General features: G+C 42.5%; 2 protein-coding genes across 3 annotated transcripts in view; one reads left to right on the top strand and one right to left on the bottom strand.

The window, feature by feature from the left end:
• Positions 1-790: 790 nt before the first annotated feature.
• On the bottom strand, positions 791-5,579 carry RAG2 (recombination activating 2). The gene is made up of 2 exons (XM_086462700.1): positions 5,544-5,579; positions 791-2,412 (listed from the first exon to the last, which is right to left on the bottom strand). Exon 2 carries the CDS (start codon positions 2,396-2,398, stop codon positions 791-793), a length of 1,608 nt encoding a protein of 535 aa, XP_086318826.1. The 5' UTR covers positions 2,399-2,412; positions 5,544-5,579.
• Positions 5,580-14,163: 8,584 nt separating this feature from the next.
• IFTAP (intraflagellar transport associated protein) overlaps positions 14,164-27,203 on the top strand; it is a 28,536-nt gene continuing 15,496 nt past the window's right edge. For both annotated transcript variants that reach the window (XM_086462702.1, XM_086462701.1), the window contains exons 1-2: positions 14,164-14,299; positions 26,252-26,409. In XM_086462702.1, the coding sequence (XP_086318828.1) occupies positions 14,197-14,299; positions 26,252-26,409 (261 nt within the window). In that variant the 5' untranslated portion in view covers positions 14,164-14,196. The remainder of the gene's footprint in view (positions 14,300-26,251; positions 26,410-27,203) is intronic.

The raw sequence follows: 27,203 nt of genomic DNA, 5'->3' as shown, positions 1-27,203 counted from the left end.
CAGTTGTTTTTATCACAAACTTTATTAGCTCACTAGATTTTTAAAAATACAAACACAAAGCAGTTGCTGAGCACAGTGTCTTAAAAAAGCAATTTGATTTTTACTGTGAGATGATATTCCACAACTGTAGGCCAAACTGGCACACAATCATTCAATACATCTCAAAATTAAAAATTAACCATCCAGAATTAAATGCTCCATATGTAAGCTTTCCATAATAGAAGTCCCTGAAGAAAACTGACCCTCTGTGTCTGAGTATTTCATTATTTCTGACACAAGGGACTTAAGCCACCACTTTAGTTTAAAACCAGAGTAATCAGTCTAATTTTATTTCATTACACCAACATGAAATTGGAGTGACGCAGCTATAAATCAGGCCAATTTCACCAAGATGAAAAATCAAAATGGGTGATATAATGTTCTTTATGCTAACAGCACTGAGTACATGGGATAATGTCTCATCCTACCAGCAGTTCCATTAAACTCACTGGGGATAACTGGGGAGTAAGTTATACTGTAAAATACAGCAGACAGTTACCAGTATCTGGCTGTGTATTTGCACAATGCCCTCTCTGACGGGGTTCCTATCCGGATATTCCAAACATACACACATAAGAGACAACATAAATTCATGAGCTTTGAAATGTAACTGAAATATGGAGATAATAAAAATCAATTAAACAAAAAGATCTCTTTGAGCTCCAATAACCTGTTCTGCCTCAACCATTACTAGCTGTCTTTGACTGTGATTTCATTTCCTCCTAGGTGAATACAAATCAGCAGTGTAAATCTATTCAAACAACCACCGAAGAAAGGACTTTTTTGCTGGCGTTGTTAACTTCATGGTTGTCTTTTTGCGTAACGGTTTCATGGGTTGCTTTTTCAGGCATAACGCCTTTTTGGGAGTTTGTAGCCCTTTATTAAGGTCAACATGCTCGTTGCAGAAGTACTTGACATTTGCCTCTGAGAGACGCAGGAGCATGCTCTCTGAGAGATCCATACATTGCGCGTGGACCCAGTGGCCAGCCCCACTGGAACACAGGATCATGGCAGGCTTGTTGAGTTCTGTCGAATAGAAAGGGACCCAGGTGTTAATGTCAATATTGCAACTGGCAGAGCAGGTAATCCAGTAGCCCGTTTCTGATTCATCTTCTTCATCATCTTCATTGTAAGTGTCAGTATCATCAACATCAAAGCTATTGGCTTCAGCACTAAACCAAAACTCTTCCGAATCCTCAAATGGAGTGGAGTCTCCCAGGTCTTCGGTCGATGTCTGACTGCAAATCCGCGCTGTCAGTTCTTCCTCCTTGTCCTCTTCTGCTCCTTTGCATCTCAAAATGTAGAAGTAGTTTGCATCTGAGATTAACTGTTTGTTGGCCCCTGGAATGCCCAGCAATACAGCCCCTTTGCCCATATCACAGCCAAACCAGATCCGGCAGTGTTTAATATCTGGTGTCCAGTCCGGGCTCGCCCTTTCAACAATGTCTATCTTACTGTCTCCCAGAACTATGGTGTTACATACCAACCGTTTCTGGTTGTCAGACTGGTAGCCACCAACAAGGACAAATTCGCTATCGCTGGTTTGAGTCACTATAGCACTTGACACAGATATCCCCCCTGGCAGGATGGTGCAGGTCACAGCTGGGCTGCCCAGTGGAAGATCAATTTTTAGCTTGTACAAGCTGGGGGACCTGGTGTCGTTTTGAAGTGAATGGCCTCCCAAAATATAGATTGTATCATTTCTGGTGACTGAAACATGAAAAGCAAGTCCATCTTGAAGCTCTGGAAGCATGTATGATGTACAGCATCCAAACTCAAAATCAATGAGAAACACAGATGGCAAACAGTCAACTACGCTGTTCCATTTTTCAGTGGTTCTTTGTGCAAGAGGGGTATATGATCTCCCTCCAAATATAACGCTCATGCTTTTTCCCCGGCTATGAACGATGTTAATCGTATGCCCATATCTAGCTTCAGGGACATCTCCACTCAGGTCTTTCTCAACACACTGGAACGTGGTTTTCTTGCTAGTTTTGCTTACCAGACTCATAACATAAATCTTATCAGAAAGGTCATTGTTAGGTGTTTTCCCACCATGGATTATATACTGGTACTCATCGGACCCTGTGTGGCCCCTGAGCCTGCAAAGGGCAGGGTAGCGGAGAGGGGGCAGGTAACAGGAGTCTTTAGAGAAGAAGACAGGTTTCATTTTGAGCTCGTTCTGCTTTATATCGAGGTGGAAAACACCAGTGGGACAGGATCTCTTCGGCCATCCTTTCTGCCCAAAGAAGAAAACATGTCCACCAAAGTTCAGGAGAGAGAAGCCCGGCTGAAGCAAGGACGAATTACTGACGGCCGACACCACATGCAGTGACATTTTGTCTGCCGACTGGGCCATACTGTGGTCAGTGTCTGGGGAAAAAAAAAAAACCAAAACACCACAGAAACAAGGTGAAAACACGCCTTAGACCCTATGGGAGTTGTCTATCAGGGCTTGAATAAATCGTATTGAAGGGTCACACTTTGACGCACAAAACCAGACCCTTTTCTGCAACTCAAGACATGAACCGGACACCAGCGGTGCGGGATTTCGTACCAGCGACAGCCTGCCAGCGCCCAAACCCCACCGCTTCGCTATGCGGCCCCGGCCCGACGCCCCCGCGCCAGGCCCGGCCACTCCCATGGAGACGGCGGCCCCGCGGCCTGCTGGGGCCGGTAGTTTCCGCTCCGCTCGGCGCCAGGGCCCAGCCCTGCCCGGCTGTCCCGGCGCGGCGCGGGGCTGCCTGGCCGCCACTCGGCTCGTCCCCGGCCGTGGGGGAGCGGGGCCGGAGAGGTTAGCTGGCAGGCGGCGGTGAGTGGGGCCGGGGCCGGGAGCGGGTGGCTCTCATGGCGGCGGCATCCGGCTTCGGGGCGCCCGCGGGCGGAGGGACCAGGGGTGGGAAGGGCACCGGGCGGGTGTTGCCTGCCCGTTTGTCGCCCCGGGGCGGCTGGGGGCGCGGGGCTGGCGGGATGGAGCCGCCCGGGTGCCGCAGGGAAGGAGATCCGCCACGGCCCTGGCTCCGGCCGCAGCGCCGACCCCTGGGGGCCTGCCTGGAGGCGGCCGCCGGCCTACGCCCCGCTCCGTCCCTGGGGCCGCGGTCTGGGGGGCTCGCGTGAGGAGAGATTTGCCTTCAGGTGATATGCTAAACAGGAATCTCTGGTGCTTGTTTCTTACAGCCATTCAAGATTGGTGTTAGAGAAGCTTGCACTAAGTTGAGTTCACTGGGTTAGATTTCCTTTGTCTCTTCTTTCATGTTAGCTTCCTTGTTTTTACAGGATCTTTAGAAAAGCACTATGTCTTCCATACTGAAAATGCCATGAGCACATCCGTAAGTTACTGTTCTTTGTTTTGTAACACTAGTGTTCTACATTTGACTGCTGGTTTATATTTGAAGTCTAATGAGCATTAAAAATGGCAAACAATTTAATTGAAATGTTAGCATTCATCTTACACTCTTACATACACTTCAAGAATCTCAAATATGTCAATTATTAGCGTCCACAGTGTCACCAACTATTTCCCAAATACTGAGCAGTACTCAGTTCTGAAGAGTACACTGTCTGGAGAAACTGTTGCAGGTACAGAGTGGAGAAAAAACCAATGACAATGATTAAAAGGGAGATTGATGGACACACAGAACTCACTGGTTAAACAGACACACTTAAACACATTTCCTCCTTGTCATCCCTTAATATTTCTCGAACTTCGCATAAGCAAGCAGTTCAGGAAGTAATGGAGAGAATATTTGTCCTAGATTCTCTGGCGGAAGTAGCTCCTTAGGCACTTGCTGGAGTTGCTTTGGCTCTCCAGGTTGTTTCATGCTAATTACAGGATGTTAATACAGTGTGGTTCATCTTTGGCTGTGCTGACCCCTGCCTCTAACCTTCCAACACCACCAAGTCCTTCGGGCCAACACTCCTCTGACCCTGAGCAGCTTCTGGGAGACCCAAAGGTAGAAATCTAACTTTATAACCAAAAGGTTTAAAGTTGTTTTGTGGCTTTATGCTCAAGACCATGTCACTGTGGAGTCAGATTAGCAGTAGTGCCAGTGCGGAGGGAAGTGGGCAGATGCCTCTGTTGTGGCGCAGCACACGATGGAGGGGAAACAGACACTGTGAGAAGTAAAGATGGATAAATCAAGAAGGATGGAGTTGCATGAACAGTTACCAGGTCTGGTGGCTTGAGTCATGCTTCATCATAGCCAGTATTTTTATAAAAGGTGAAGCTCCAAGGATTATACAAATAAGTGAGAATCTCAGCATTGTATTTCTAACCCCTGTGTTTGCGAAGGGAACTGTAGGGACCTGAGCCAGAAGCTAAGCTAATAGAAAGAAGAAAACAAATATTCTCCCCTAGTTTATTTTAAAATCAAACATGATTTTGAGTTGGTTTTTTTCGGTTAATAGTTGTTTGTATGGCAAGGAATTAATCTTTAGATAGATTCATTGTTGGATTTATTTACAGAAGGATCAAATGAAGAGAGAAGATGCTTTTTAAATGCACTGGCTAATGTAAGTATGGAGATAGATGGACATCGTTACAGTTTTGTATGTGGGGTATTATTTCAGAAACTGTACTGAGCATTCACTGAGAAGCGTAGGATAAATGTGTTTTAGAAACAAGGGGTCGGATTCAGGCGCCGAAACATCAAGTGACATTTCATCTGCCTTTGGATATTCTTCTAGCTGCTGCTGTGGAAGGTGGCAAGTCTCCCCCGGGTCCTATGTCTTAGGTCCTAGTAAATCTAGAGTTTATAAAATGTCACTAGTGTCCTGTGGTTAGGCACTGAGTCTCTCCCAAACTGTGCCTACTACTTAGTGTTCTCTTTGACCCCATGTAGTAGTTGTGTGTTCACCTGTCTGCTGTGCCTCTTACCCGATGAAGCAACAACATAATTTTAAACATGAGAACAATGAATAATCAGTGCTGTTGTTCACTGTGACGTTTCATAATAATGTTTGACAACAGTAAAACCCCACCATATTCATAATAATTTCACAGTAATTTGAATGCTACCAACTAATGAACGATTTGATCTTATCAGCTGTAGCAAACCCCAAGCACCTTTCTTTTACACAAAGGTAAGGTATTTGAGCAGCACTGTTTGGGCACTGAGAAGGGACTGCAGGATAGCGTGGAGCCTGAAGTGGTAAATGCTCCTTGCTGACCATTAATCTCTGTCATTAGTTTGCAGTTATTTTTAACTTGGCATGGACACAGATACCTAGGGTAGAATTAAATTTATTTTGCAAAATTGTATATTGTTTGTTTTTTCCCTGGCTGATCTGCAGCATCTCCCTTTGCAAAAGGAAAAAGCGTAGCCCTGAAAAGCAAGTGCTGTTCCCAAGTTCTTCACAATCAAAATCATATCCAGACACTCCTAGAGCTTTGAAGACCTCCATAGACAGGCTTAAGGAAGGAAATCTTTCTATATTATTTCTCAAAACATTTGCTGAGTATATCAACCAAGTTTGCTTTGGGCAAAACAATAAATTAGACGTACCTGGCTGACAGCGTTTTTTGCGTCCTCCAAAATCTTTCTATGTAATTGGGATTCAAATGTGAGCAGTTTGAGGAATCTTCTCTGACAGCGCAGGGAGCTTGTGGCATGAAGAGGCAGCCTGATGGAGGGGAATCTATCTGCTTAATTTGCAGATGTGCTCCTGAGAACTCGGTCTACTGTGGCTAACTGGCTGTGACCGTTTTTTTTTTTCTTTCCTCTCTTGTCTTCAGATGGCACAGCAAGAAACCCACTAGCCTCCGAAAGCTTTAACTCTTTGCAGTAGAAGCAGACCAGCGTGACAGTGGGTGTCTGTTTCTGTAAATGTCTGCAGCATACGCTCCTTTATAGTTTAATTCTTTATGCTGCTAAACCTGTCAACCTCATGAACTTCTTGGGAATTTTTCAGTGCTATTGTAACATAAAAATGTAGTCTAAACTAATTTTTGAGTTAAAAACCCCCAATTTCAATAGCTGGTAAAAGAAAACTCCTGCAGATTGGCGTCCTACTGCTTTCCCCAGGAATGCTCCGCTGCAAGTAGGCAGTGACACTGAAACAGAGCAAAGGAAATGACAAATGCATGTGACCCAGTGAGTGAGGGCTGACCAGAAGTCCAATTCAGAGTCCACTGAAGTCATTAGGAATGTATTTTTTTCTATTTCAGTGGCCTTCTGGTCAGCCCTTAAGAGACTATTAAAACTTTGCACCCTTCTGTGGCATTTTTCATCAGTTTCACAGCGCTTTTCTCCAGCAAAAAATAACTAGACTCTGGAAAGTCTTCTGGGAACATAGCCTTTCAACGACTGGCAGTGCTGGAGCACAGAGGATAAGCTGCTTGCACACTATAGCACAGCAAATAAACAGAAAAACCTGGAAACCAATTCATTCTTCGTAGCTCCCTGTTTTTGTTTTCCTGGCCCTACTTCACCCACTCCTGAGTTACAACATCTGCTGTGCAGTATTTTAGAAATATCTCATCTCCCTCTTGAAGCTCCTGTGAGAACAGAAATAGAAAGAGCTTGAAATGGAATTCTATTAGTACAGCAAGGCAAACATGCCGAATGTTTGCGAAAATTGTCCTGAGGCGTTGAATAACTGTAATGCGAATAGGATGTGGTGACATGTCTCGTCTGAAATACGGCAGCTCTAAGGCACGGTGCCCTGTAGGATCCATATGGGCCTATTACTTCTCTGCTGAAACAAAGATAAAAGTAGGCTGTACTGCAGAATTGAGTGCTGAAGAATTTCCCCCAAATTTAAGGGCATCCAGGTCACATTTATTTCTGTTTTCAGTAGCACCTAGGTGATATTTGACAGTGTGCTTGACATAGTCTGACACTTGTTTGGGTCTGTGATCAAAGATCTACTGGCAAAAGAGACACAAATGTTTAAGTGAAAAGTCCAAGCCCCCCAGTTGTGTCTCGTTTAATATTTTACATTCATTTTATTCTCCTTCTGCCAGTTGACATGCCTTATCTTTAGAAAGTCTTTTTCCAATTACTGTGGCAGAGAAGATGGAGAAATTAAAGTTTGTTGGCAGCAGCATGTCAGTTTTGGATGAGGACATGGGCTGTCCAAGCTGGTCTTTCTGTAACTGTCAGTGACAAACTGCTTTGGAGGAGCTGCAGCAAGTAGCTTCAGAATAATGCATCTACAAGGCAGTAAAGTCATGTTCAGAACTGTCCAGGTCATTGCAAGAACATCTAGGATTTGCATCCTGGATTTATTTGGCAGAGAACCCATGCAAAAATGAATAAGTAGACTTTTCCTGCACAGTTTCTGTTTTAATAACACTGACATAGGTAGTGTGTTTTCAGCAGATTGCTCATTGTTATGGAAATACTTTGTTTCACTTGATTTTCTTCTACAATTAATTACTTAAAGTAATATGTGGTTTACATCTTCTTCATCCCAAATAATTCCAAATTGCATTGAGCTATTTCCAGGCTTTTCAGCACATTTTCTGCCAGTAAAACACAGTCATCTCTGGGCTGGAATGTACCTGGCTCCCTGTGGGTTGCAGTAACGCACTCCAGCTTAGCAGGAAAAGGGAAGGCCACCTGAGTCATTTGTGTAGCGTTAGCCAGCCAGAATGCAAATATCCTGGATATTCAGCCAGGACCCATGGGCTGGAACCTGTGAAAAAACGGCAAGGGGAGTCCAGCATCCTACAGTCTTCAATTTTCTGTCTTATCTAAAACCGTCAGTAAACAGTATTTAACACGTGAGGGGCAGGGCTTTATTTGGAGGCCTCATCTAAGATAGCTGATTGAATCTGGCTGTGCTCTGACTGTCAAATCCTGGACAATGGCATTCCAGGGGACAGGAGCTGTACTTTGGAGGGGTGCTTGGTGCACAGGAAGCGTTACCCTCTCACAGGCCTCCAGGTGGGTCTTTAAAGGAAGCAGCGCTCTTGAAGCTATTGGAAATTCATCAAAAAAACCTTCTGATCATGTCTGGGACTGACATAATAGCACTGAAGTCAAACAGGATCAATGTCCTTGCTTGCAATTAAAGCTGTTGGATATATTCCTTAAGAGCTCGTATGAGCAGGGCATGAGAGGACATGTTTTTGACCACCGCAGAGGTCGGCTCTGAGGCTCAGTAATGCACTTAGGCAAGCAGATGCAGCTCCTGTCCACACAAACTGCTGATGCATTAAGTGTGTGCCCTTAAGGCCTCCTGCTGAAGGCGGTGGCAAATATCCAGTTGATTTAAACAGGATTAGCTGTTGCAGATCACCTTAAATTGAAGAGATGCCGCAAGGAACCTCCTCTGAAAGTTTTCGCCCTTTGTAATTGAAACTTTTTCTTTTCGTTTGTTCCTGTAGTTCAGTTGACCCGCACCTGCTCGTGACCAGAGCTCGCTGCTGTCGGCTTCGCTCGTGGAGCTCTGCCTCCCCGCAGGTGGTGGGTGGCGGGGACGAGGAGCGGGTAAGTAGGGCAGGACAGTAGAGCAGGGAGAGCTGTCTTTTGCAACTGTACCTTCGCAGATGTCTAGGCAAGAAGGAAACAGTTGACTGCCTTCTGAAAGTGGGTAACCTTCCTGGCCTGCCCCGCTGAAAATGTTGTATGTCTTTCTCAGGGCAGGAATTCCCAGAATCGCTTCTTTCATGTCGCCCACTTTCAAAGTGCCATCCTGGGGTGTTTTTTAAGGTAGTGACCACAGACTGTAGCTAGTGACAAACGTTTGTTAAGGACAGGCTTCAATCCTGCATCCTTCCCTTGCTCCCTCTGCGTGTTCCCACTGTGCCCTTGGGCAGGTGCTCACCACGATAGGGCTGTAAGGCAGATCAGAAAACGTGTATTGAAAACAGAACATACGCATTTGCCCAGTTTAGTTTCAGGTTTTGTAGTTCATTTTGTCTGGCCAAGAGATGGGCTGGAATGAAAAGACAAGGAGTGAAAGGGAGAGAGGAGGGTGGTGACCTTTTTGGGAGCAGCCAGCACTTAGATAGGCTTAAATTGATTCTGACCGCAGTGGCCTGATACAGGCTTACTCCTTTTGCAAAGGTGCTACCTCATTCTTTATTGTTGTAATAATATTGTAGCAAATCTGCTCCTCTAGAGTCTCCTTGACTCACTGACAAACTGTAGTAAGACAGCAAGGGGTGCAAATCAGATACTTTTCCTCCAAAAGTACTAGTCCCTGCTCTTCAGATTGAGTTCATTTCGGTTGCTAACAATACAGGACCTAGGTCACCCATTTTGTGTGTGATTAAACCAGCTTCCCTGAGCAAGCTTTACACAAATATATGGGTACATATATTGCATGGGGGGACTTCTGCAGTGCTACTGTCTAGAGGGCAGATTGGGATGTTACTTTTTTTTCTAAGAGCATGCTGTTTCATAGCTCCTGAAACAGGTTGGAGAGGAAACTCCAATGTCCTGAATCACAGCATCCTTAGGAGCTCTGGTCCCTGGTCCCTTGACATCTTCCTGCACGCTTCAGGCTTGCCTGCATGCCTGCGGTAGTGCCTGACTCCTGAGCGGTCAGCCTGCAGAGATCATCTCTGCATGGCCTTTACCAGCCCACCCCATCACTAGCGACAGCTTTTGTGTTGCTGGACTAGGCAGGCCAAGAGAGTTCCCCAGAGTCGAGGTCCTTAATGCAAACAGATTAAACCTTTATGGCTGAGAGGTGTTACCCAAATGCTTGTGCTCGGGTCTGTATTGCGGGTTGTGAGCGAGTGGGATGGCTTTTGTGAGAGGTTAGTTAGATCTGAAGTGTTAAAGACGCCTTTGGGAAAAAGGTGGTTGTGACAGGTGTCACTGTGCTAGGTCTATAGGGAAGAACATCAGGTGTTGTCCGGTGGTAACAGAACGTAAGGTGTAAAAATTATGTATCTATATTCAGTCTGATTTCTTGCAGACATAGGTTATAAAATCTCAAGAACGGGTGTACCTAGTGACGTTTCCCATAAGCCTAGGAAATTTCTGAATATCTCTTTTTTTATTGAGAATGACTTTTGGGAGAGCAAATTCAGAGTGTAGAAACCTGACTTTAACCGATAGCAGAAATACTAGTGAAGTATTTTTTTTTTCCAGAAAAATAAAATTTAGTGTGTCTGTAGAGCGGATTAGCTTATTGCTCTGTCCATTTAAAAATTCAGAATCGTGATTTTTCTTTCATTGCCTATATGATATTTAAAAGAATCATAATAAAGCACTCAAAAATGCAGTGTAAACCAGGAAGCCTGTATTCCACCACGGTTTTTATTGTTTAATAGAACTAATAGCTGCATAATTGGAATCATGCTAATACTCACTTGACCTGCCTCTGTGATTCAATGCTGAGATTTCTGGTTTGGCTTCAACTGCTGTGAAGAAGACTGCATTTTGAGAAATAAAATTGATTTTGCACCATCTGCTGATGATCAGCGAGGCTTAATGAGTGATCACCTCAAGAAACCTCATTACAGTATTTTGGGTGGATGAGCAGGAGTGAAGTGCAAAAAGAAGAAAGTATAGCTGCTGCCTCAATGCATCACTTACTGATACTTGACTCTAAAACAATCCAGAGCCAGCATGGGGGAAGGTTAGATATCCTTGCCTTAATTTCCTTGAAACCTCCACGTTAGCTTGATGCCTTTCAGGAAAAAGAAGTTTTTGATTTCAGTGGTAGTTACTCTCTAGCAGAATAACGCGGTCATTTCATTTGTAGAGATGTGATTGTATCCAGTTCGTAAATTGTGGGTGATTCCAATCCATTATTGCACATTTTTTTCTTTTTTCATGACAGCTCAAGGGAGTCCTTGCCTTGAGGCTGTGAACTGGATGATTGCTGAAGCCTTTCACTTGTGTGGAATCCGCCACTTAGCACCTTAGCAAAGGTGAGAGTCTTCTGGTCAGCCTGGTTTCTGCTGTTCACATCACAAAGCTTCTCTGCGGCTGACACAGTATGGTGCTAATCTAAGAGAGACTCAGGAATAAAGTAGGTGGGAAGCAGGAGAAAACCAAAGTGGAATGAAAATGAAAAATGCAAAACCTTGATAGGTTGAGGGAGGTTTCTGAGCGCCTCTGTTGTACCATCTGTCCTACCCGTGTGTTCCATTTCAGGGACAGTAGATGTTCTCCAAATACCACCCTCTGCGCCTGCTGTCATTTCAGGTGAAGATAATTGAAGATGGGGGGACAGGTAGTTCTAGCTGCCAGTCCCCCCTCATTATTGTTCGAGTGAATGGCTGCTCTTCTCACAGAACCTAGGCTTCCAGTAGGACCTGGCTGGTTTTCCCTCTCCATGAGGGGATGATTCATTCTGTAGGTGTGAATAACAGCCCTGCAAGGGAAGATAGGTCTGTGTTGGACATCTCTTCTGTAGTCCATTTTGCATTTTATTTCTTGCTTTAGATTTTTGAAGCAAAACACTGAAAATTTCATAAAAAGCAATGAAGGATGCATGCCAAAATGACAAATAGAGTTTTCTTCCCTCTTTTCCAATTTAGAATTTATTAAAATATGAACAATTGAGTGAACTCACATTCCAAAATACATTATTTTTTTTTCCCAAAAGAAAAAATAAGGAAATGTGGCCTATGAATTACAAGCTATTTTATTTGATTAACGCAAGATGAATGCATTTGACATAGCTGATAGCAGATCTCATCTACTCATGCCTGTAACAACTATATTTGGTATAGGAGAGCTACTCTGGATTTATTGCTTTGACTTGGGTAAAGATTTGATCCATTTTCTGGTAAAAAAAAAGCTGTTAGTCTTGAAAAAGTACACTTTTCCTATGCTTGCAATATCCAGGGAATTTTCTCTGCTATTTTTTTTAAAGTAATACTGTTTTGAGGGTCCTTCTCCCAATGCGTACATAGCATATTGAAGTGCATGCTAGGTGAAAATGTATAGGCACGGTGAAATAGATCTTTAAAACCTTTAGGGATAACTTCCTGATCTCCATATATCAGGTATTAAATATTAGGTTATATTCTAACAGCATCCAGTGCTTGCTTTTTCATGAGGCTGATGTTCAGGACTTTGCAGTTGTAGTTTGGCTGAAACTTTGTCAAGTTGAATTCATCGTTTTCTTTCCCAGCTAACTTCCATGATAACCACCAAACCCTGTGTTTATCCAAAGTGACATTGCGCTGTTGCTCCTCTACAGCTCAGCCAGCAGAGGATGTGGAAATCTGAAATTTCTCTAGTTCTGTAGGCAGCAGAGGCTGCGCAGCAGAGTAAGAATCGAGCTGTAGCATTTTGGTGTCACCCGGTCTGGATGCTGAATCTCAGGCTGGTGACCCGATGGCTGTAGGACATGCTATTCACTGAGAAAGCTGCCATTCAGCTTGCTAGGGATACAACTGTTCCCTCAAATTGCTTATCAATTTCCTAACTTCCTAGAGCATTTGAAAGTAAAGGAATCTAAGCTTTACTGCCAGCCCTCCTCTGATTTGTTTATAAATCATTTAATCTCTTGGTGGCTGAGTTTCTTCATCTGTTATTGGGAATAATATTTGTTTGCTCTTCCTCATGAGACTGCTGTGACATTTATCTCGTTAGTGTTTATAAAGGACTTAGAGATCCTGGATGCCAGATGCCAAAGAAAACCAGAAGGTTGTTATTACCATTTTCTTGATTAAATATATGTGGGTTTTTTTTTTCTTTGACACTAGCCTTACAAATCACTGCAGTCTTTCATATAGTGAAATTTTCCTCAAATAATGACTGTAATAACTGAACAATAATGAGGAATAGAAGGCATTGCTTCCCTATGAAACTGCTGTAATTTGCATAAAGCACTCCGAGAGTCTGGCAAATTGTATTTTGCTTGGTCAGTCCACAGAGAGATTAATACTGGTTTGTTTTTTGTAAAACATTAGAAAACTTGAACTTTAGGTCATGCGGGTGTGTCTGTGTTTTTGTATCTTCAGGACATTAGTCATCTTTACAAGCTGGCAATCTGACAAAATCAGAGTTTTGCATTAGAAATCATGCTTTGTTTTCCTGCTGGGCTCTGAACAATTCTTGTTCTATCTTATTTAACTTTAAAATCAGGTCAGCAGCCTTTCCTTAGTGTAGCTGATGTCAAGTTTTGCTGAAGAATTAAGCTTTCATTCTCAAAAGCCACTTCTTAATGCTGTGGTAAATCAAGAGAAGAAACAGAGGGACACATGAAAATCAAGCACTTAGTGTATAATGCATTCTTACATCTTTATCACAGTTATGTATGCAAACTGGTCATTTACATTTTTTAGGTAAGTTGCCACCATGTGAGACAATGTGCCGGGTGTATGTGTCCACACCCTCGCCTGTGTTTTTCTGTTTCTAGTAGTCTGGTCCTGTGTGTACAAAAAATTACTAATATTATTAACTATTTAGCATCACACAGCTGTTAAAAACACAGCTTCCATAAGTGAGGGGCAAGGTTAACTTCAGCATGCTTCACTGAGAGCTGCTCAAGGGCTGTTGCTTCTGGTGAAGCCATGAAGGCGGGCTGCAAAGCTATTGCTGCGTGACTGAGGAGTGGGGCTTTCAACTCCAGAAAAGCCTCTGTGCGGTTCCTTCAGCTCGCAGCATTTGTTCCCTTCTTGGCAGTGGTCCTCGCCTTCTTGCGTGGCTGTCCAGTTTCATCGCACCCTCCCTGCCCTGTGTGCTGTTGCAGCATACACCCACGTCATTGGGACTTCACATGGCCTCCAAAATCGGGGTTTGGTGATGCTGATGGTAGAGTGAGCAGTGCACCTGCAGAGCGATGGATTCACTCCAAGGTTTGAACGTACAGGTGTCCCTGTTGTTAAATCCAGTGCACTAGTGAGCGGCGTCACTGCTTCTGCGAAGAAGGCAGGGGTTGTAAGGCTGAACAACTTAAAATGAGGGGGGGGTGAAGGCCACTGAGAGAGGCTGGCACTTTTGTGGCCAATATTATCCAAGGACATGAATTTCAGGCATAGATGATCACAGTCTCTCCCTTTGCACTTAAAATTATGATGTCCACTTGAATTTTGGGGGAAATACTGTGTAAAGTCCCACTGACAAGATCAGAACTTCACAAGAAGAGAAGAAAAATTTGACATTTTGATGCTCATCTGTGTGAATCAGAGACTCTTCAGTTAATTAGTTTTCTGCCTGCAGATATGTACGTCTGTTTTCCTTCTGTTGCAGGAGCAGCCTACTAAAGCAGCTATACCTGTTCAACTGTCAAGGGATCATGGGAGAGCAACTGTTAAACAACAGCATCCTTGATCAATTCATTAATAGCCATGAGCAGTCATATGAAGAGTTTCTAAATACATTCACTTATCTTTCAAAAGGTATGTCACTTCCCAAACCTCCCATTAGGGATCACAGCCAGAAGGGGAGGTCAAAGGAGAAGCAGTGGTATTTAGTGTCATTCTGCTGCTCACTTGCTTTGTGACCTTAGGCAGATCCTCGTGATGCTTTTGTTTCCCCTGTCAGCAGTGGGACCCCTAAGGACAGCTTCCCTTAGCTTCGTTCTCAGGCTGGTGAGGGAGGGCTCTGCAGGTGGTGAATCTGCTTTTGCTCACTTTAGGGAGTGGGGGAGCACTCCCTGTTTGGAAGGATGGGCTTTTCCTAAGTACGCCCTGAATTGTTTTGCTAGAGGAGTTGCCATAAAAGAAGAAGAGCCTAAGGAAAGTACTTAATAGTACAAGACTGTCTAAGGTTGGGGGTGTGCGGTTTGGGTACCTTCACGGGTTTACTAACGCTAGCTTGCTGTGCTGTGCTGTCGTGTGTGCCGGGCTAACATGATTTGGATGAAGGCATGTCAGGACATCAGATTAGGGTGATTAGGCTGAAAAGATCTCATGCTCTGCAGATGAAATACAAGGTGGGGCTTAACCTCGGTCTAAGCATTGCAGAATTACAGGCAGTTCAGGTCTGGATCCAAATTCTGTAGCTCAGGTTCATTTCTTTTGGCCATGTTAAGTCAGGTGCTGTAAAAATAAATGCGAGCTACATATTTCTCACTTACAATTCTCTTCACCACGACTTTGCACTAAAAATGATGTCCTCATATTATTGCAGAAGCACTATATTTTTCAATTACAGCATGTGGCATGCTCCATTGATTTGCACTCAGAAGTCTGTCCTGTCCTTGCCCTTCAGGCAGAACTAAGTGTCAGTCACAGGCACTGAGCAAAAAACTAGTGGGGGAGTCGAAGCTGCCATAGAAATAATCTTGTGGCAACCTTCTGTCTCTCTTCCCAGCGCAAAATAGAAGAGAAAGGAACCACTGGGGGATGAGATAAGAGGATTGAAAATTAGGTTCTGGTCTTCTTTATGTATGATGGGTACACTGGGGATAGCTCCTATCTTAGAAGCATGCTGCATATCATGGCGCTACCTGCAAAAATCCTTGGCGTGAATTTCAGTCACTTTCACTGTCACTATATAGCATCTGCCTCTAAAACTGCATAGGAGGTAGAGTTTATCTGAATCGAGTGCTTAGAAGTGCAGTGTCCTATGCTGGTATAAACAAACCAGCTCAGCTTGTTTTCCTCCCACCTTCATTTTCCTTTAAAAATACCCAAAGGTGATGATTGCATTATAAACTAATGACCTGCAAAAAGTCCACTTAAAGCGCAAGGCATTTTAGCATCATAACACTGCAAAACACTTTATAAAATATCACATTCTTAGTTCCTTGATTTTGCATTTGAAAAATAGTGGTTTGGCTTTACTTTTTTTTTTTTTTAAAAAAAAAGCAACTGTCATAGCTTCATAAGGCTGTGTCTGCTAATAGGCTCCAGAAATTTTCACTTTTATGTATGAGTTCAGGTATTTACTGTGGAGATATATTTATGGTTACTGTCAAGCAAAATGTGAGCATTTTCAGACTACCTTTCTGAGTTTGGCCTGATAATGGTGTTGATCCACACACTAAATCTTTGTACAATGAGCCATAATATCAGAATTTGCAGTCCTGCTCAATTAGATATGGAGATAGCTATTTGTATACACAAATAACCAAGCCCATTCAAGTTGCGTGTGTAAATTATAGGAGCTCTTCAAAGAAAATCCTTGAAAAACATCACCATCTGATAGATTTTTGACTGTCATGATGTTGGAAACAGAAGACACACATATAACTAATTGGATCCCTCTGGTTTCACGAGAACATGGATAAACATACTTAAATGTCATTTTAAAACTCTGAGCTCAGCATTTCAAACATACATACTGCAACAGAACATGACCGATCTATCTCAAATGCATAGTATTTAAAAAGTATGAGAGCCCTTCCTCCATAACTGACAAAATTTTTGACCCTTTTTATTGATTCTGTGAGGGATGGCTAGGTTAAGATTCTAGTGAAGTCTCTTAGTTTTCCTGCTTAGAGCTTTCAAAGTGTCAAAAGGACACTATTAACAAGATGAATAGACAGGTGAAAGGGCTGGTGAACCCATGGGAATATAATCTAGTAATTAGAGCACAGGTCCTGAAAGGTGAAATTTTTCACGCTTGCTATAAAGCTTTGCAGAAGTTTTCAGCATCTGGAAAAAAATGACCAGCTATTCTGTAAATCCAAAGCAAAGGTATGGGTAAGAGGAGTCATTTTATTAGTCATTTGTTTCAATACATTAATTTGTGCTGCTGTTAGAATCACTGACCCGCCTTATGCTTATGCCAAGTTACATATTTAGTCTGTTAGTTTGTTCTTTTAGTGTTGAGTACAAAACCACTCTGGTAATAAAATAGCTGACTGGTGTTTGCTTTGAGGTTGTACAACCCCCGCTATGTTTTTTAAGTCCAGAGAAAAATCTTAAGAGTGATTTCTTGACTGTGCAGTTGAAGAAGCCTCAGAAGAGTTGGATCTGTAAGGAATCGATGACACAGATTTCTGTAGGTGTGGTTGATGAGTGGTCTCCAGAACTAAACACGTTGGACAAAATCTCATGGAAATAGAGCCAATCCCCACTTTTAAAAGAATTGCCACACAGGGTGAGAGGCTCTTTCAAATCCTAGGAAGAGTGTTTGAAATCTGGTGGAGGGAACTATGATGTCCAAAATTAGAAGGCAGTATCTGCTTATTTTTCTGAACTCAGAGGAAGATTGGGAAATTGACTGGAGCATAAAATCTCTCCTTTGACCTTCTCCAAAAAATATAGGAAAAAAACCAAACCCCCAAAAGGTCCAAGCTTCAATTTTTTCATCTAGATTTTAAATTACTCCCCTCCCACCTCTAGAAATACGGGTTCCTGGATTAGTCAGCTGCGTAGAACTACACTGTCATGAAGAAAATCCTTATCCAAGCCTAAGTTCAGATTCCTTTTTTCCCATGGTCCTGGGCATTTGACCACTGGAATCAAATTCAGTCCGTTCCTGCTGTTAATTTTGCTCTCTTTCCTACACCTCGCTCTGTGGACTCTGAGCCCACCCGTCTCTGAGCAAACTGAACCTTGGCTATACATTCCGTAGCCTCAGCACTATTGTTTTCATCTGTGTGTGCCTGACAGGCTGTCAGGTGGGGGCGGCTGGGAAGTGGCTGACCACTTCCCTCCTTCTCGGTGGCATGTGAGAGTTGTCTTCTGTGTGTGAGCGGATTGATAGCATTCCCTGATGAAAGCTGAGTGATGCATTCAGTTCACAGTCCATTTGATGGTAGCTGTCTGCTTCCTTTTTTTGTTAACCACGCTTAGGAAAAACAACTTTAAACTTCCTACAGAAGTCTCAGTGGAGCCACTTTACAAATGTGGGTCTTAGCAGCAGAAAGCATAGAAGAAAACTCTATAAGAAATGACAGTAAATTCACTTTAATTTTAAAAATGGACCAGTAGGACAATGCTAACCCTAAGAGAAATTTGCAGCCTCCTTCCTATGCGTGGGTTTGCCAATAAAAGCAACTAGACAGTTCAATAAAACTAATTAAATTAATCTGTCATCCCCAGGGAACTTAAATAGGGCATGAAATAGGGAAACAGCATCAATTCAGAGCTTTTTATTGATGTGTTGTGCTGGATCATTGGAAAGAATTGGTTGGGAGGAAAAATTTGCAATTTTCTATTGATCATAAATTTGGTAGCTCTCTCTTCATTCAACCTTCATTCAATAGAGTATAAAATCAAATATCATACAGAGCCCCTAAATGCAGAAAAAACCCCAAATGTAGGGATGCAAACATAATAGATAATTTTTGAAGTAATAATAGCTGAGCTGTTTTATGGATATTTGCTGTCCTTAGATCTCAGTGGTATTTGCTATGCAAAGTACTTCTCCTCCATTTTATAAACAGAAAAATATTAGGCATCGAGAAGGGAACTGACGGGTGTTCATTTGCACAGTAGCTCACTGGCAGCCCCAGATAAGGGCAGAGGCACTCTGACTCCTGGAGGCTTTGACAGCCCTTGAACCGTAGTACTTCCCTGATAGCAGTTCTTGGTTCTGTTCTGTGATGCCGTTATTACTAAACAATTTCTAGAGATTGTTTCAGGTGGAAAAAAAGTATTTTCATTCTGTTGCATAACTTGGATTTTCTAGAATGTAGAGAAGAGGAATACTTAGTAATTTTGCCGTTGATACTTTGCTACAGCTTCCATCCTCTAGCGCCATATTGGCTACGGTTGAGTTCTGTACTGCTATAAAAAGCAGTACCACAGAGTGAACTCTTGCTCTAGTTCATGTCCTTGCCTTGAAAGGCATCAGCTAAATACAGCTGTTGTCTCAGTTTCCTATCACTGCAGAGAGGTGAGGAAGCCCTCTTTTCCAGATATGGAAGTGACACAAATGGAAGCAAATAACGTCCCAGATCAGAGCCATGTAGTGGCTTAACAGGACAATTGGAAACAGAAATCAAGTGACCTCACTTCCACTATAGTGCTGAGCTCTTTGTAGAAGTGTATGCTTTTCTGTGTCCCTATAAAATCACATAGAAATGCCTAATTGCAAGAAAGTCGGTATCTGCCTTTAAAAAAAAAAAATCAGGCCTTTTGAAGATGTCTTTATATCCAAAGTCGAGCATTTTTGAAACTCTTGGGCTCTCTGGCATTTTAATAATTTGTTCCCACCTGCTGTCGTCCTTTTATGATACTATTTAAGGAAGGAATACTTTGTATGGATATGTCAGATGCTTTTAATTATATACAATTTACTTGTTTCTTACAGTACTTATCTGCTTACCTGCTAGTGATGGATTCTTCCAGAATGCAAGTACGCAGAAGGTTTTCAAAATCAGTTCTGTCCTGATTGATTAGTAGATCACCTGCTCTCGTAAGGTGCTCCTAGCATATGTATTTAATGTAGTTTCCTTGTGCTGAGGATGGATTTAAGCGCATTTGTGGTTGCTTTGACTGCAAAGAAGAAAAAAAAAAAGGCAAGTGTAACAAATGCAGTGCTTATTTGAGTAATGAATACGTGCTGTTTCTGTTGGCTAAGGTTCAAAGTATGCCTTACTGTAGCCAAGACTCAGAAAGAAGCACGGCGTTCCTGTACACTGAACTAGTATTCTCCCATTACTTACTGTCTAGTTTAAAGCTCTTCCTAAACTATCCCTAAACACAATTTCTGAAGTACAACACTGGGTGCATTCTGCAATGGACATCGTTGATTTTCTGACGCCGTTGGAAGCAGGCCCACCTCTGTCAGCTTCTGGATAAGTCTTCCAGCTTTTATATCCCAATGCACTTTCAAATTATAATTGCAAAATACTCTCAGTTGTACAGCCTGTGCCTTTACAAAGCTGGTTTCTGCCCCCCCCCCCCCCCCCCCCCCCCCATTGTTAGAACTAGAAAACTGATCCAGTATGTTGGCATGGCTCAGTAGCGACAGATACCCCTAGATCCCTGGGAGATATTAAGAAGTGATTAAGATATTAAGGTATCCCTCAGTAGGACTGTGCTGGTTAATATCTGCTGAGGATCTGCTCTAAGAGTTCTGGCATGGTTTTGTGAATTTTGTAAAGATTACTTTGCATCATCATGTGTTGGGAAAAGCAGGATTTTGCTCGTGCAGGCTGCTGAAATGGTCAAGTGCACACTTGCCTTATTTAACTGACTGCATGATAGTGTTCAACTGGAGGAGGTATCCAGCAACAGCACTGTTGAACTGTGGAAGAATAATACATATTTTTAAATGATCAGCTGGGCTGAATGTGGTATAAACAGGAAATATTGCTCCGTTTCTAACACTGGCACTATCTAAAGCACAACAGAGACATAGATATTGATACAGAGAAGCACTACCTAAAACCAGAACATAGAGGTGCCATGAAGGAAAAAGGGAGAGTTACTGACACAGTAAAAGAACAGTTATTCTGTATATATATATATATATGTCTTCTGAAAATTAAGAGCTGAGTTAGTTTTGGGGAAGTATTGCTGTACATTAAGCTAAAGCGTGTGTGTGAGAGCGACCGAAATACACTTGGGAGTAACAGTCAATCGTCTTTCCCCCGAAGAAGCACATACAAAAAAAAGTCTGTTCCTGTCTGGTTTTAAACATACTGCCAGAAGGGAAGTGTCCAAAAATGGCAGCCAAAGTCATAACTGGGGCTTGAGAGTTCACCCTTTTAAGTCAGAAATAGTCCCACTGAAGTGACTTGTCCCAGTCCGTGTCACACATATTTATCCGGGCTGAGGGCGTGGTGAGTGACATTTCTGTAGGGGACTGGCATTACTGAGAAAAGCATCAAGCCCGTATTACTGATTAGAGTAAAAGTTGGGTAAAAACGGTAAACAGTACTTTTTGCTAATTATTTGCCATTTAATCAGGGTAAGATCAAAGACATTAGGGGAAAAGGCTGCAGCAGCTGGGTCTCTGTTCTGGTGTAAAGAGCAAAGAATTCCACAGAGATGAGTGAGTTACACTGGGGAGGCATTGTGGTGGAGGAAAGGGAATGCAGCAGCAAAAATGCCCTTGTTAACTGGTGGTGAAGTGTAGAAACAGCACACCACAATGTTTGACATGCTGGACTTTCAAGATGCGTTACAAGTTTTAATGTGCACACTTAGGCAAGTAAGTTATTTTCACTAGTGTGTAGATCAAATTACTTTGACAGAAGAGTTCTGCTTGCTCAGTGCTGCTGCGAGATCACTGTCATCAAAATTAGTGAGGGTTTTCATTGAGGAAGATGGGAATGGGACTTTAGGAATTCAGATAGCTAGGGGATAGAAAATTCAGCTGCTGAGGGTTGGCAGACAGGATATAGCGTCTATGGAGCATCCACTGCCTTTTCGGGTGGCAGCAGGAGGATGGGCAGGATGCCCCAAAACTCTTAAACCAGCCCTATGTTGCGAAGTTTAGGTGCCTGTGTGGCACCTGGACTGCTCTCACGGATGGGCATGCAGCATGCTAATACTGAAATCCTCCAGGTACTTACTGTGTGGGATACTTGGGCTTTTTGTCATGAAAAGTTGGACAAAGTGCATTGATTTACAGAGGTCTGTGTCATTAAATACATGGAAACAAGAAGATAGCTCAAGAATGTAAATCCGAGCAGGTTTTCTAGGCTAAGTAGCTTTAAACCACGATGCTGCAAGTGTTGAGTGGGTTACTGCAGAAAACCTGGGAGCTGGTTCGACCAAATCATGGAAAAGAAATAGGAGGCTTTAAAAATTATCTTCCCAACAAATTGGCTTTTTGTCCTTGAAATTTGTTTTTTCCTCTCACATCTTGGTATTTCGGGTAAACAAACTCAGCACCATACAGTGATTTATGTAGTTGCAAATACAGATACTTCTCCGCAGTAAGTTACCATCTTGTGAGCGTCTCAAAGTGGTATTTTATGGAAACATTTCAGGGACAGGGCTGTTCTTGCTTTAAAACGTGGCTGTGGGCTGATGGTGGGTTTGAAGAATAGTGAATGAACATGACATTTGTACTGGTGACCTCTGTGCAAGACAGTTATCATGCTCCTGTGAGTAAAACTACTTTTTGTTCTGGAGTCCTGCACACAGTCCCTGTATTATTTGTATCCCAGGTTTGCCATCCAAGCACAACTTGGAAGGGATTTAAGGGATTCCCAGGCCTTCTTCTGGCCCTCAGTCCAGTGTTTGGAGGACAAAGAAGTAAATTGGAACTTACAATAGTAGCTTTGCTGTATTTTTTTTCTATAGTTAAAGCGGCCGGTTTCTCATTCTCACCCAATTTTGGAATTAATTCATTCAGTTTAAAAAAGGTGGGAAGTACCTGGTAGTTTGTGTTGTTTTGTCCAGTGTATTATCCCAAGGCAGGTTTTCTACAGTATGTTACTGATTGCTGCGTCTGGGCTGGCTTTGAAATGCTTCAGACCACGAGACTTTTATTATTCTTCTGGGGCTACTATTTCATCTAACAGATTACACCGACGGGAAGTTTTCCCTGATAATCATGGTAGCTCTCTTCTCTGGCTTCGTGACGAGTGATTCCATTATTCTTTGAAATATGTGGGTGATCAGTGGGCATTTTCAAAAGATTCCCTTCCAAATTGGAAGACAAAGAGAATTTTAAGCAATATAGAGGATAGATAGCGGGAGAGAAAAAAAATTATCAAGCTGGATATACTCTCTGATAGAAATATGTTTCCGAAGTCTGCAACATACTTTTCAGTGACACACAATTATGATGGATACTGCTCTTGAGTGACTCAGATTTACTTTCCTAGAGACCTGGCTTGTTATTTCATTGTTAAGGTACTGACAGTGGAATTTCTAAAAAGCAAGACGGAAGAACTGTCTGCAGAGTGAATATGGGAATCTTTCCATCATTTCAGCTTTCTTCTGCTACTTTTTGTTATGTTCGTATCCCTTCTTTTGGACTTTTGTTGGAAGTTGCAAAGGCCGATGCATACACCTGGGTCTTGGCAGGTTGAGAACTCTGACTGTGAATAATGAGTCAATTATCACTTGGTCAGGGGAGAGGGAGGCAGAGTGATCCTCTTGCTGGCTTGAATGTGAGCCTTCCTGCTTCCCCTTCTCTTTCAAAAGTAAGGACAGAAATAGTTGAAATTCAGAGCACTGTCAAAGGAATACAGCTGTGATGTCTCTGCAGATTGTAGTTTCTTTAAATTTAGAATGATTTATGTGTATGGTTTTAATAATATTTTTTAAGATTGTGGCTGTTACTGCCTCAAGCGAGCCAGTTGTGTGATGCATGCCTTGAGAAACTCTAGGTATTAGTAGTTACTTTGGACATTCGAGGGTGGATATTACTGGCCCTGAGGGACTGTGCTTGAGGCACGACATAGTGTTTGATTTGCCTGCCCCCCTCTAGTTTGTGTGGCATAGCTGATTTTCTGTCCACAGCAGGAGTTTCACAACTGCTTTGGGTTGCTTAGACTTTTTTCTTTTCCTTCTCAATTTTTCTTCTTCACTTGCAGTCATGAATCTAGGATCACATTGCAGTTGTGAATGTTTCATCAGATGTAATGTTTAATATTCTATAGCCCAGTAACTCTGCAATGGTCTTAACCAGGAAAAAGTTTCTGACAGCAGTTTATGACTGATGTCTTAGGAGAAGGGATAATGCTTCTAATCTGGGGTTGGTAAATGACACATAAATACTGTGAATGCACTCGGTATCTTACTAGCTCCTTTAATCTATGCAGCTTTTTAACTGTGACAATAGCTCAGCTGTCCAGAAAATTCATAACCAAATAAAATAAGTTTGTCAGCTCATATGTACCGTCTAATTATAACTGCCCAACTATGTGTTGTTGGTCTTTTGATGCTAAAAGTGATATTATTTTATTTGGAGAATTCAGAACCTATATTTTGGAGAAGGATGATCTGATTTCTATCCCAGAAGAATGACCACGGTGGTATCCAAGATAGGCGTAGGCTTGTTTATTCAGAGCCTGTGGGCTGTATGAATTACGTTGCTGATCATTCCAGCTGATGAGGCCTTTTGTCTCTCTGTTGATCTGGCTGAGAAAAGCGTATGGCCTCCTGAAGCTTCTTCTCACTTCTCGTGCTTAAAGGCTCCTGGTGTGCACAGGGAGGACACTGGCTCCTCGGTCCGTATCGTCGCTCTGCAGGTCTGCCCGTGTTTGGCTGCATGATTTGCTAATACACATGTACCCGAAAATACATTAATATCCTTTGTGGGTTGTTGATCCTCGATGTAAAACTTGTCAGTTCTTAGTATAAAGCTAGAAGTCCATCCTGTTTTACCACGACAATAACAAAAGCTTGAAGCTTTTTGAGCCAGTCATCTGGTTCTTCCTATAAAGTAGGGGGACAGTAAAAATATCTTCAAATAGTGGGTGACCATTTTACCTGACAAGAATTGAAAAGAGGGTTTCTTGTGTAATTCTGCTTCATTCCTGTGGCTTGAAAAAGACAGTGTGTAGGAAGAAGAGATTGCCCGTATGTACTGCTGTTTCCAAATATGCTTTAGTAAAGTACTTGCTAAAAAAGCAGGGAGAAGCCAGATGTTGTATCAAGAGACCTGGGATTTAGGAATTATTCAGAGGATCCATTTGTGGTCTGAACATTAAAATCGTTTGCGAGATTGCTCTGGTCTGGTGCAGTTTACTTTCTATGAACCTTGACGTGATGAATGTGGCCTTCAGGTTGTGCCCTGACTGCCAGCCCTTTCTGTGTGTCACTGTAACTTCAGCACAGAGCTGTCCCTGGGGATTAAGAACTCTTTGGCGGATGGCTCAGTGTAACGCCAAGGGCAGCATTAAAACTCTCCACAAGAATTACTTCAATGCTTGTAACATATAATTATGCTTTAAAAATGCACTGCAGTGTTTGTTATTGTTACAAAGTAGATTTTCCAAGCTAAACCCAAGAAACACTTTTAAATTAGCATTTATTTTTCATTAGGAACATGAGGTGTGAAGTTCATTTGAAATGATTGTCCTATAGCTGCTCCATATTTGATAATAGGACTTTTAAAATAAAAAATCCTGCATTTTTATTCTGGCCATGATTAGTTCATTTCTTTGCCATGTTGTAGGAAAAGAAACTATTCAGCAAGGGTTCAGAAATCCATACTTCCATGCACATACTTGTACCGATCTGTAATCAGCTCCTAGACCCAGCCTGTACTGTTGAGAATTCATTTGATGATCGCTAGCTGTGTCCTGTTCTGCTGGCTGCTCCATTGCCGTAGAGCTGGCCAGTAGAACAGCCAGAAGCGTTACCAGTTGTCTCAACTGCCCTTGTTGTCCAAGGAGTTGTTAAAGGTCTGAAAGATGTCACAAGCTATCACTGAAGGACTCAGTTCTATCTCTGAATACTTCCCTGTTTTCAGTGAGGGCCAAATTAGCCAGTATTGATGTATAAAATGAAGACGAGAGAAGTTACTCCAGTCTTCTGTCAATGCACTGGCAAAACATCTTTCCATTCTGCCTTTCAAGACCAAATGAGTCTCCCGAGGGAACAAACCCCGTTTGAACATCTGTATTTAATCTTTAATCTCGGCACCTAAACTTCCAGCAATGGAACGCCACTGGCGTACTGCTGTGTCTTAGTCTGATCCCAATAAAAAAATATTTACTCTTTACTTGCAAAATTTCCCCACTGGGTCAGTTTGCTGATAAAGGGAGGAAATCAAACCGGTAGTGAGCTAAGTCAGGAGCATGCTATAGTTGTTGAACTCTGGAAGCCACAGTGCCTAAAGAAGGTGTGCCATGGGTTAGATATGTGAAGAAATGTGCACACTTAACATACCAAGTGACTTTGTGAGCACAGGTCCCATGTAAGCACCGTTGCTGCTGGACTTTTAAAACTAGATGTGAGTGTTGGGAGTGTGTGTTCATGTTGGGGAATGGGGGGGGGGGGGGGTGTTCTGGGTTTAATTCTAAAAATGTACATCTGCAATAGCTCTACTGACTGTGCTGTTGCTGTGGGGTTTACAGTGTTGCTGCAAAGAAGAAACTCTTCCTGCCTGCTGGTGTTTGCAGTGGCAGATGAAGGCACAGGCACAGATGTTATGTGCCATTTTATGCAGAATTCAGAGAGCATTTAAACAAAGTTTTAAAATTTTAAAATAAAAGCTAAGATGTATCCTTATTTACTGTCTTGCTTTTTGGGGTGTTTTCAGCTCTCAGGTTGTTTTGACATGTTTTCTGTATATTGCATGAGCTTCTGAGACAATGAATTCTTTGAGGAACAGGTGATACTCTGTGCAACTGAAGTTCAAACTGCATATTCGCTTTTATGGTAAAGGTTGTGAGCTAAATGTATATGATGCACATGGAAGCTCTGAGCACGAGAGGAGAACATGTAAAATAAGTCAGTGTTAGACCTAATGAAATTCACGTTTTTCTTTTTCTTGGCTAGTGCATTGTGTTATCTGATCTGGTGTGATTCTCCTTGCAGGGGAAGAGGGGAAGACCATCCAAGGAAGTAAAGTGAGCTCCTTAAGAAAAACCTTTTCTACTTGTGAATTATCAAACAGAGATAAACAGGATGGCTCACCTGGAAGAAGCAATGAAATGTGTGTGTCTCTTCCACCACAGATGCCAAATGAGAATGAGGTAATGAGTTGACATTTGTCCATGTGGACAAGCACCACATTAAACCAGACGAAAATAAGGGGAGATACACTGTCCAAATGTTAGAGGCTAGTGGTATTTATCCCATCTGAGGCAAATATTTAAATTACTGCCTAAGTGTATAATGCCTACAGAGGCACCTGGAGGATTCATGCTTGGCGGTGGCATTTGCTCTACTGAAGAGCTGCCATAATCGGGATGATAAATCAGGTGCCCAGCAAGGATCTTTGTAATGCTGTCACTGAAGACTGCAGTAAACGATAGAAGTTGGCAAAAAGGAAAAAATCTTGAGAGTATGCATGCCAGCATGCACAGATTTATTTTGTTTCTTGGGGATTTTAGGAAGTACTGAGTTCTGTGTTACTGAAGCTAGATTGCTTCAGCTACCTAAAGGAAAAGTAGGTAGGCCAGAGGCATTTTTAGTCTTCTGAAACATATGAGATTAGGGATTTAATGTGTAGGGACAGGAAAACAACAGACATCATCTGGAGAGAGTGAGATGGAAATCTGGGTCCACGTGTTAAGAACTTCTGCCCTCCTGCCTGAATAATAAATAACTAAGCAGTGCTCATGCCTGTACTCAAAAATTCCCTTCATTAAACTTTTTATTAAAAAAGAAGTAGCAGGGCACTTTGTGCAATAGGCAGAGCAACACCCTTAAGTGTCTTCAAATGATGGGCCAGCCAGGCCTCAGCCAAAGAGCACAAGCTGACGTGTTCCTCCCTATGAGCCTGTGCCTCTGAGGTGGAATCAAGCAAGGCTTTTGAACAATCACA

The sequence above is a fragment of the Leptosomus discolor genome, chromosome 3 (assembly GCF_034619465.1).
Source record: "Leptosomus discolor isolate bLepDis1 chromosome 3, bLepDis1.hap2, whole genome shotgun sequence".
In the NCBI taxonomy this organism is placed as follows: Eukaryota; Metazoa; Chordata; class Aves; order Leptosomiformes; family Leptosomidae; genus Leptosomus; species Leptosomus discolor.
Note: the sequence above shows the minus strand (reverse complement) of the source record. Positions and strands in the feature narration are given on the sequence as shown.